Raw genomic sequence first — 10,708 nt, 5'->3', positions numbered from 1 at the left:
GGCATTTTATCCAGAAACCAAGAGCCTGGAAGAAATGGAGAATTTTGATAGCCAAGTTCACATAAATGTTGTTGTTGAAAGATTTCCTGTGACAACCAAGGAAAAGCAATAGAAGATTGAGGCTGGAAGAGATAATGCCAATTTGTGTCATGTGATTATCAGGAAATCCAGACCATATGTAAGAGGCCATAAAACAAAGGGGGTGGGGTTGAGTAACTAGAAGAATATACAAAAATAATGGTATACACAGATCCAAAACAAACAGGATGCAACTAACTAATTACCCTAGCCTTCAACTTCCTAAGCATAACTCAGAGATCAGTATATCATTGTCATGGGGCTGTGGAAATCCAGGTCACAGGAAGAACTGCTCCACAGAAGAGGGGCTAGAAATAGGGTAGAGGACCCAGAACCAGTTGGATATTATAATTGGATTGGGAGGTGTTCTATATTTCTGTATTTCTCTTGGCCCCTTAGAGTTCTGATAACAATTCTAAGGAGTAGTTCTATATTTCTCTTGGCCCCTTAGAGTTCTGGTGCAAATCAAAATAAGATAATTCAGTTCATAAACTTTTGGAATAGGTTAATGATCTTGGGGATTAATGATGCTAGTAATAATAATAATAATAATAATAAACGCTATTTTTGATACTTGATCCTTTACCACCACCCCCCATTCTGCCTCAGGAGAGCTACTTTGGATGGGGAAGGTACATGTCTGATCCTGGGAACCAGGACTCCTGGGATCTGACCACAGCCTCGACTACAGCACAGCAGACAGGAGTCATGAGAACGTCTGATAAGGAAGGCAAGCAAGCCAGAGTGAAAAGCAAAACTGGACGAGACAGGCTCTGTGGTTTCCAGTCCTCCTGTTTCGTCTACTTCTGGGACTATAAAAGCAGGGACCTACGAGTGGGTGTCACAGGAATCTTACCATGGCCAGTACCACTAGGAAAATGCAGGCCCTGCTCCTCTTGATGGTGGTTCTCTTGGCTCCTGAAGCCGGAGCTGGTGAGTCTTGCCTGAAACTCCCTGTTCTCTGGGTCTTCCATCCCACCCCAGATGAATTGTCCTGGATCAGGGAAGACCCTAAATTGAGGCTACAGGATCCCTTTGCAATCATTCCAAGGGAAATCTCAACCTGGAAGGGTCAAACTCTTTCCTTCCGACACTGGCAGTTTCCCAGGGACGAGAAGTCTTGGGTAGAGAAAGAATTAGAAAACTGATTCCCATTCACTTGCTTTCCTCAAGATACCCACAAATCAAGGCCCTTCTCTGGCTTTGCCTTTGTATTGAGTATATCAGGATAAGGACATAAAGAAATGTCCAAATGAAATGACAACTCACAAACAAGATGGGGCATTGTGTTCGGAAAAGGAAGATGGCATTTCACAGGGTGGAGTATGGGGTAGGGAAAGGCAAAAAAAAAAAAAAAAGTGTGTGGAGGGGCTGAGCTTTATCCTTAAAAGAGATGAGGACCAGAAGCAGGTGCAGTCCCTCAGCTTTTAGTCCATCTTCCTCACCCCGGGCTCTGCTGGAAGGCTCTATCATCCTGTGATTGGGGATCTGGGGCTCTCTCTTCCAGAGGAGATTATCGGTGGTATGGAGTCCAGGCCACACTCCCGGCCCTACATGGCCCATCTGGAAATCCTCACTGACCGAGGTTTTGTTGCCAGCTGTGGTGGGTTTCTCATAAGTCAACAGTTTGTGGTGACAGCTGCTCATTGTGAAGGAAGGTAAGAAGCTTTGGATTGTTCTCTCTTCATATGAGGAGGTAGGGGAACCAGAGTTCAGACAACTTTGAAGTAATCTGAAGAGAGGTTTCCCTGCCCTCTTCATCACTAGCAAGTCAGCAATGTTTTTTTGGGAGAACCTGGGCCATTTCATTGGTCATCCCCATCTCCAGAGGCCAGGACTTTGTACAGGGAAGCCCAGGTCAAGGCAAGCCAGCACTGCCCTTCTCATCCTGGTGCCAGAAAAGCTTGCACCTAGTGTATAAGGGTGTCTGCCAGAGCCCCACCCTTCCTGAAATGACCTGAGTCCCTCCAGTGGCTCTGCACTGGAAAAGAGAAGGGCCTGGTGACAGTTTGCTCAGAATGAGTACTTGCAGGGAACAAGCACTTTGTACTGCCTCTGTTCTCCCTCTCAACAGAAAAATTACTGTCACTCTTGGTGCTCATAACTTGACACAGAGAGAACCCACATGGCAGAGGCTGGAAGTTGCAAAACAAATTGTTCACCGGAACTATAACTCCTCTACTATTCTCAATGACATCATGTTACTGAAGGTGCCATTACCTTTCTTCCCCTTCTCAACAACTCCCCCTTCCTTAAGTCTTCTCATGCCTATACCCTTCTCCTGTGCTCAGGGCCCACCCTTCCACTCCATGTCATCACAGTCACACTGGGGAGAACCTCTTGGCCCTGCCCCAGGGAGCCTCTGCCACACCACCCCTCTTCCGTGGGCCTGGCAATCCAGCTCCTCTTCCTTCCCTCACAGCTGCAAAGGAGAGCCAAGCTGACCCATGCTGTCGGGACAGTTCCTCTGCCCACCCGGTCTGCCTTTATTCAGCCTGGGAGAGTGTGCCAGGCAGCTGGCTGGGGGAGAACAGGGGTGATGAAGCCAGGGTCAGATGTTCTGAGAGAGGTGAAGCTGAAAATCATGAAGAGAAAGGCCTGCAAACACTTTCAGCCTTATGATCACAACTTGCAAATCTGCGTGGGCAACCCCAGGAAGAAGAGATCAGCATTCAAGGTGACCACACACCTGCACATCCACCCCACAGAGGGGAGGGAGTGGGGTTGAAAGGTGGCTTAGCACAGTGACTGGTGTCTGTGTTCATGGCTTCCTAGCCCTCTGGGAACTGGAATCCTCCTTTTGGGTCCCCTCTTCCCTTGTCTAAGTCCTGTCTTTAACCTTCCCATCCAGTCTGCCACACAGAGTTCCAGAAGAGGAAGGAAGAGGGTGGAGGGGACAGGATCCAGAGCAGTGGGCCCAGGCCAGAAAGAGAAAGCAGGCCTTAAACCCCTAACTGATGACCCCATGGGGAGCCAGGACTGCAGTCCCAACTTTGGGTACCTTGGAGCTAGCTGGGGTCTCAATGAACCAGGGGGTGGGGAGAGTAGTGGGGGGTGGGTGACAATCTGCTCATGGTCTGCTTTTTCTAACCCACAGGGAGACTCTGGGGGCCCTCTTCTGTGTGCTGGGGTGGCCCATGGTATTGTGTCCTATGGACGTACCAATGCAAAGCCACCTGCTGTCTTCACTCGCATCTCCCCATATGTGCCCTGGATTAAAAGAGTCTTAAAGGGCAATTAGCTGAGAAGATGCCCAGCCTGAAGAAGAGTTCCCAAGCCAGAACTCTCCCTGGTAGCCGAGAATTTCATGGGAGCCTGGTCCCAACCTGAACCCAGGGAGACTCTTGGAGACACTGGTGATTGTCCCCAATGAACCTCAATAAAAATGCAGCCTCCAGTGTGTGTGCCTGACTCTATCTACTCTGGGATCACGACCAAGTGCTGGTTTGCTTCCTCACTCACTTGCCTCTCTAGTTTGACTGAAGAAGTACACTGGGCTCCTTTCTTGATGAGTTAATAATCCTGACTACCAATTTCCGTGCACATGATGTGGTGTTGGGGGTTATTAAAGGTAATCTAAAATAGGTACATCTGCACAATAGGATTTCACAACCAGTCAGAAAGGCACTGATTTACCTTCTTTCTCTGCTGCCCTCTCTTCTTCCTCCTCCTCCTCCCCTCATGTCTCCTCCCACAAACCCCATGCCTCAGTCACTGCAATTCATCTGCCCACTGAAGAAAACTTCCCATAACCATGCCAGAGATGGCCCTAGGCCTGGCTGTTGATATCTTGTGTCCTTGACACATCTTCACCACCTGCCTCAATGCTGTGTCTGCAGCCAGAGGAACATCTGTCCCCCAACTCCTCCACAGGGATGGGTCTGTGACTAAAGAGGTCACAGCAGAAAGAGAGGATCAGCCCTTTCTACAGCTGTACACAGGGAAAGCCCATGTCAGCCCAGGAGAGGGGTCCCCAAGAACATCAGGGTAAGCCTGGCCCCAGAACTACATCAGCCACTCAATTCAACTTTCATCTCCCTTAGAGGTGACAGTGTCTCCAGGTCTCCCAGAAGAGGAATACCTGAGTTAGGTCAAATTCTCAAAGATGTCCTCCTCTAAGTGAAGTCTTCTGAATCCCACAGCCATCAGTGTCTGAGCTGGGATCAGTACACTCACAGCCACATACCCTACATGGCATGGACTCCAGACAACTCTTTGGCAATTATAGGGGATGCACACAGGGGACCACCACAGTCCCTAGATGCCTAAGAAAACAGATATGGCTTCTGATCACCAAACTGTGAGAAACTGCTGCCACCACTAGGCCCAGACCAGGGACTCAGCACCTCCACCGTCCCCACTGTCTGCCAGCCCACAGACCTGGGCTTCCAGTTTTGCCACTGATCAATACAGATGTAAAGTATAGAAAGATAATGCCCAGGACTGACCATCAACTCTCCTCCATGTGAAAAAAACAAGCACTTGGGGCCAGGGAACATTTTCAAAAATAGATCTCAAAACTTAAAGACCCAGGTAGGCACAGTGACACACGCCTGTATTCTCAGTGGCTCAGGAAGCTGAGGCAGAAGGATTGTGAGTTCAAAGCCAGCCTCAGCAACTTAATGAAGCCCTAAGCAACTCAGCAAGACCCTATCTCTAAATGAAATTTAAAGGGCTAGGGATGTTGCTCAGTGGTTGAGCACCTCTGAGTTCAATCCCTAGTACCAAAAAAATAAGATAAAATAAAGACCCTATGTTGGACCATAATTAAAAGGATGATTTTTTTTTATTTTCCTAATTCTGGTTTGCACTTGTATAATTAAATAACAGTTTTTAAATGTGGAATACAAAGAGCAGAGACACTGTGTATATATTTGCTTAAAAGACTCAAATACACACTAAGTTTCAGCTAGAGCCCTGTTGCCTCTTTATCCCCATATCCAAAGGACAACAACATACCCAGGGAAGCACTTCTTCCCAGGAAGCTGAGCAACTGGATAGGGGGAGACAGTGGTGAGCCTACACTGCCCACCTGGCCAATAAGAAGTAGCAGGACAGGTAGAGACCATATGAGAATTCAGCTGAGCCTACAGGATGAATTGGAATCCAAGGGCTTCCAGAAAGGCCACCACCACAGACAAAAAGAACATCACATGGTCCTCTCATGTGAAAAGATCAGTTGGTGGCCCAGCCACTCAAAAAAAAGAAAAAAGAAAAAGAAAAGATAAGAACATCATTATCGCTAAAGCATTAATTTTGAGATGTGGTGAGTGGAACCCAAGTAGTGGGGCGCCTGACAGACACAGAGTGATAAGAGAGTCGCTTCATCACAAGGTCAGCAGGAGAAATGGTCCAGATAAGAGTTTTGCATAGGCCGGAAGGAGCAGCAGGGCCAGGCAGCCCAGCTTGGTGAAGGCCCTCATGCGCTATGGCCAGCAGGCCCCCTCCCCACCACCAAGACACCAAGGGGAAGCCCAGCTCAGTCCAAAGCTCAGTGCAGGAGGAGCTCAAGAGCCAAGGGGCAAGGTTGTCAGCCATACCTGCTGCAGAAGTAGAAACTAAATCAAAACAAAAAGCAAGAAAGGATAAATCTTCAGACAAAAACATTCAAATAAAAGGGAAAAGGAAAGCAAAACAGGCCAAAGCAACCAACTAAGACATTAAAGATTTACCTCCAGAAAACAAAAGATGAGGAAAATCCAACCTCTGGTAAAGCAGGAGAGAAAGAAGCCAAGTCTGATTACTTATATGCCACATCTTATCACTAGTCTCTGTCTCCCTTCTTATACAACCCAGAGAAATATTTGTATCAACGATTTTACAAATGCAAGTTTTTGGTAGCTCAAAAAAAATATTTAAGAAGGAAAGAATACCACCATGTGTCATTTTATAAAGTGTACATGATTTTATTATGGTTGCTTATTTTTGGTACAATAAGAAAATACCAGGATGTTGGGTTGTGGGAGTGTCAGCTTAACACTCCCTGGGGGTAAAGGAGTACTTTTTTTTCATTACATAATGCAAAGCTAATAAATGGCAATTAGGAATCACATTCATGCATTTAATGTTTTCAAAAGCTGTAATAATTTCTATTCCCACATTATAGAATTGTTTCCTAAAGAAAGTATCATTAGCTGGGCATGTTGGTGCACACCTGTGATCCCAGCTTCTCGGGAGACTGAGGCAAGGACTGCAAGTTCAAGGTCAGCTTCAGGAACTCCATGAGACCTTGTCTCAAAATAAGAAAGAGATGGGGTTGTAGCTCAGGGGCAGAGGAACCCTAAGTTCAATCTCCAGTAACACCCACCACCACCACCCAGAAATAAAGAGAGAATTGTTTGTTTCCTAAAGAAAACCACTCCCAGGTTGTGGCTGTCCCTGTCAGACCTGTGTGCACTTCATAATGCCTTTGATCATGGTGGTTCAACTTTTCCAATACCTTTGTTATTGTGCTGTGAAAGATTAAAAATTTGAATATATGGCATATAGGATATTAAACCGTGAATCAGTGGAACTTGCCTAACAGTTATCAACATTTGAAGATATTTGATTTCCCATTAAGAAAGATTTACCTCCAAATGTTAATTTGGAAAGTCAAAGTAATTATAGCTTTAAAAAAAATACATGACTTTTTAGATTTTCAGTGCATGCATTTAAGAATTGTGTGCAAAGTGAAATGTCTCAACACAACTAATAATGTCTTCATTATGGAGGAAGCAGGCAGGAGAGAAGAGAGCTTTGTCCAAATTTATAGGAAGGGGACCTCTGGAGAGCCCAGGGCAGCACACAGAGACATGCAAAAGAGCCAGTTCCTCTTGGGGTCTTCATGGTTGTTGGGGCCCCAGTTAAAAGTCCAGTAGGAAAATATCAGCTCTCTACTTCACCCCCAGTGTTAGGGCCTCCCTGGGAATCTGGGAATGGTGTCTACCCTGCACCTCAGTTTGCTGGCAACTTTCACCCTTATGTAAGGTACTGAGGGAGTTGTTAGGGCTTATTGTGTTGCCAACCCCAAAAAAAATATGTTGAATCCCTAATTCCCAGTGCCTCAGACTGTGACGTTACTAGGAAATAGAGTTGTAGCAGGTGTAATTAGTTAAGATAAGGTCATACTGAAATAAGAGGGACCCTGAACCCAATACGGCTGGCATGTTCTTAGAAGAAGAGGAGAAAACACACTGTGAGAGGCCCTGTGAAGACAGAGGCAGAGTTGAGCAGAGTGTCTGCTGGCCAAAGAACACCAAGGAGCTCCAGCTGCCAACAAAAGCCAGAAGAGAGGCTGGAACAGTCCTGACTTACAGCCTACAGAAGGAACCAACCCTGCTGACACCCTAAACTGTGAAAAAACGAGTTCTTGTTGTTTAAGCCACCTGGTTGGTTGGTGGAACTTTGTTAAAGTGGCCTTAGGAAACTAATACAATAATCAAGGCAGAGTGTGAGAAATGTAATATTTTCTTTTAAAATCACCATTCATTCTCATAAATGCTTCTTACTGAGCATGCTTTAGATTCACAAACACTTAGCCATTCAAACATATTGAAGATAGAATCTGTGAGAAGTGGGCCAGAGATCTTTATAACCACGTTTACTGAGTGTAACTCTATGCTGCTTCAGAGAACTCTTTGTTCTTTTGTTTGTTTATTTTCAATTCATGTCCAAATTTATTTTTTAAAATAAATACCTACATTTTTCCTCCAGATGAGCATATGGAATACATATTCAAAAGGAAAAAGGGCTGAGGATACACCTCAGTGGGAGAGCACTTGTCTAGCCGGTGTGAGGCCCTATGTTAAAACCAAAAAAAAAAAAAATCATCGTGTATCCTTTTAGTGTTTCTGTTTAAGAAAAAAAAAAACGATAACTCTTTTAATGAAATAAGTACTTGATTGCATCTCATGATTGATAACTTCATGTTATACTTTTTTCTTTTTATTAGTTCTTTTTAGCTATACATAACATTAGGATTCATTTTGACATAATTACAAAAGCATGGAATACAATTTGCTCTAATTCAGTCCCTAGTACATTTCCTTCCCTCCCCTCCTCCCTTACCCTGTTTCCTCCCCTCTACTGATCTTTACACTATTTACTTTTAGGTTTGTTTGGGGTTTATTGTTGTTGTTGTTGTTTCAGTTAATGTCTTGTGAATATAAATGATGGTAAGATTCACTTTGGTACAATCATATACATACATAGGAAACTTAGGTCAGATTCATTTCACTGTTCTTCCCATGTTCCATCCCTCCTCCCTCCCTATAAATCTCCTTCTTCAAATACACCAATCTTTCTCCTATTCTGAAGAAATCTCCCTTTTTCTCTCTCTCTCTCTCTCTCTCTCTCTCTCTCTCTCTCTCTCTCTCTCTCTCTCTCTCTTTTCTTCCCTCCCCCACTGATTGAGGACTAGCATCCACATACCAGAGAAAACATTCGACCCTTGAATGTTTTTGACTTTCTGATTCTAGTTTATTTCACTTAGCCTGATAGTCTCCAGTTTCATTCATTTACCAAGAAATACCATTCTTCTTTCTGGCTGAGTAATACTACATTGTAGGATGGGGGGAGCCTTCAGGAGGCCCCTCTTATGTTCTGAGGGCAAAGAACTCAAAAATGGATTAATGCCCTCATAAAAGAAGCCTGAAGGGATTTGTTCATCCCTTCTGCCATTCGAGGATATAGCTAGCAGGCTCCATCTATGAGGACCAAGTTCTCACAAGACACTGGATTTACAGGCACATCAATCTTGGATTTCACAGACTTAGAATTGTAAGAAATAAATTTCTGATATTCATATATTATCCAGTCTAAGATATTTTGTTATAGCACCAGAATGGAATAAAACAACTCCGAAATAAAAAGAAGAAATGTGGACACAAGAAAAATGTGAATGAACTCTAAAGTGTTAGGCTGGGTGAAGGAAGCCAGCCTCAAAACATTATACACCGTATGATTCAATTTATATGGCATTCTCTAACAACAGATCAAGGGTTTGCCAGTCATTGGGGTGGGGAAGTGTAACTAAAAGGACAGCGTGAGGAAGTCTGAGGAAGTGATGAAACTGTTGTGCATCCTGACAGTGGCAGTGAGTTCATGAGGATTCATAGAACTGTACACCAGAAAGCAGGTGTGGCAAGGCTACATGACAACTTAAAATTTAAAAACTTTCTCACAATATTCCATTGTCATTTTACAGGTAAAGAAACTGGGCTCAAAAGAAGCACAAAGTCAGACAAAACATTCTCAGGGGGAAGAGCACAGAAAAGAAGATTGAAGAGGAAGGGGGAGGGACAGGAAAGGGGAGGAAATGCAGAATGAATTTAAGAAAATTGCACTATGTGAATTCTACCTTTATGTGTGTCTATTAAGTGCCAATTAGAATATATAAATGAGTAGAAGGTGAACCAGTAGAGTAGAAAAAGGGGGAAGGAGAAGAGGAGGAAAAGGTGGGGCAATGGAGACTAAAATGGAATAAATGAAGTTTCATGCATGGACAGTTACGTCAAAATGAACCCAACTTTAATGTACAACTATAATTCAAAGCAAAAAGAAATTTAAAAAAACTGTCTCATCTCATTGTAAAGTTACAAAGTTTTCTGCTGCAGTTTTGTTTTGTTTTGTTTTGTTTTTTCATCCTTTTAATGTTAAAAATAAACAGCCCAGACATCAAAGACAGGTGTTCACAAAAAGAGGAAAATACCGAGGACTAAAGTGATTAGGGAAGGTCTGCAGTAAGATCCCAAGGGACAGCTGGGCCAGTCTAGGTCAAATCCTACTCGCTGTCCTCAGGGAGTGATCCTCTGGCCATCATGCTCAGCCTGGCCACATTTCCAGGGAAGGGAACTCACCCAAGCAGCTTTGCCATCATGAGGTGCTCATTACTAGCTCTGCCTTACAGAGACCCACAATGTTACCTTGTCATTCTGCTTTCCAGTGCCCTCCCCACCCCCACATACAAGAATATGCCATCTCTTATAGAGTAGCAACTCTATGAAATGTGAGGTCTCCTCTGGGCCCTCTCCTCCCAAGCCATCTCTAATCCCCTCCTCCCTTCTCCTACAGTTTCTGGGGCATGTACTCTCCTGGTTCTCCTTTGGACATGCTTTTCTACCCCTGTAAAGTATGGGACTTAGGGCTTCAGGATTTTCTTAAGCAAAATTAAAGACTCATCATAGTTTATGAGACTAAAGCAGATAAATGATTAACCTGAATTGAAGTCGTCTCTATGTGAGAGGTGAACTGCCTATGTTCTAGTTCTTAATTTAGGTGTGGATTATGTGGGTGTTTGATTTACAATTATTCATTAAGCCGAACATATCTTTTATAATTTTAAGTATGTATATTATAACCTCAGTTTTTAATGTTAATATTATAGCCTCAGTTTTTAACCACAACCAGAGAGAAGCTCTAAAAACTGCCTGAGCAGTTCTCTCCCTCCAGCTCACCCCAAGTCTGACTCAATCATATAGGAGATCTGTCCACATCATGAGCCCTAAGAATACCCTCTGGTAGAGTCCCTGGCTACTTGCATCCCCAAGAATCCCAATAAAGACACAGATCACAAGCCTATTTGTGTGATTTCCTTTCCTGCTGCTCACTGACCCATATCCTGGATAGCCATTACTCCTTCCTCTCCTTA

General features: G+C 44.1%; 1 protein-coding gene across 1 annotated transcript; it reads left to right on the top strand.

Annotated features, from left to right (window-relative positions):
• The first annotated feature begins 943 nt into the window (after positions 1-943).
• LOC113194835 (mast cell protease 4-like) lies at positions 944-3,447 on the top strand. Its single transcript, XM_026406117.2, has 5 exons — positions 944-1,011; positions 1,586-1,736; positions 2,153-2,288; positions 2,501-2,755; positions 3,176-3,447. The coding sequence occupies exons 1-5, from the start codon at positions 957-959 to the stop codon at positions 3,317-3,319; spliced, it is 741 nt and encodes a 246-aa protein (XP_026261902.2). The 5' UTR covers positions 944-956; the 3' UTR covers positions 3,320-3,447.
• The last annotated feature ends 7,261 nt before the right edge of the window (positions 3,448-10,708 follow it).

This window comes from Urocitellus parryii, chromosome 6 (genome assembly GCF_045843805.1).
Source record: "Urocitellus parryii isolate mUroPar1 chromosome 6, mUroPar1.hap1, whole genome shotgun sequence".
In the NCBI taxonomy this organism is placed as follows: domain Eukaryota; kingdom Metazoa; phylum Chordata; class Mammalia; order Rodentia; family Sciuridae; genus Urocitellus; species Urocitellus parryii.
Note: the sequence above shows the minus strand (reverse complement) of the source record. Positions and strands in the feature narration are given on the sequence as shown.

Excerpts from the sequence above, each read along its gene's own strand:
- LOC113194835 (XM_026406117.2), top strand. The coding sequence starts at position 957 with ATGCAGGCCCTGCTCCTCTTGATGGTGGTTCTCTTGGCTCCTGAAGCC. Across the intron at positions 1,012-1,585 it reads GGCTCCTGAAGCCGGAGCTG|AGGAGATTATCGGTGGTATG; the intron begins GTGAGTCTTGCC and ends TCTCTCTTCCAG. Across the intron at positions 2,756-3,175 it reads AGAAGAGATCAGCATTCAAG|GGAGACTCTGGGGGCCCTCT; the intron begins GTGACCACACAC and ends TCTAACCCACAG.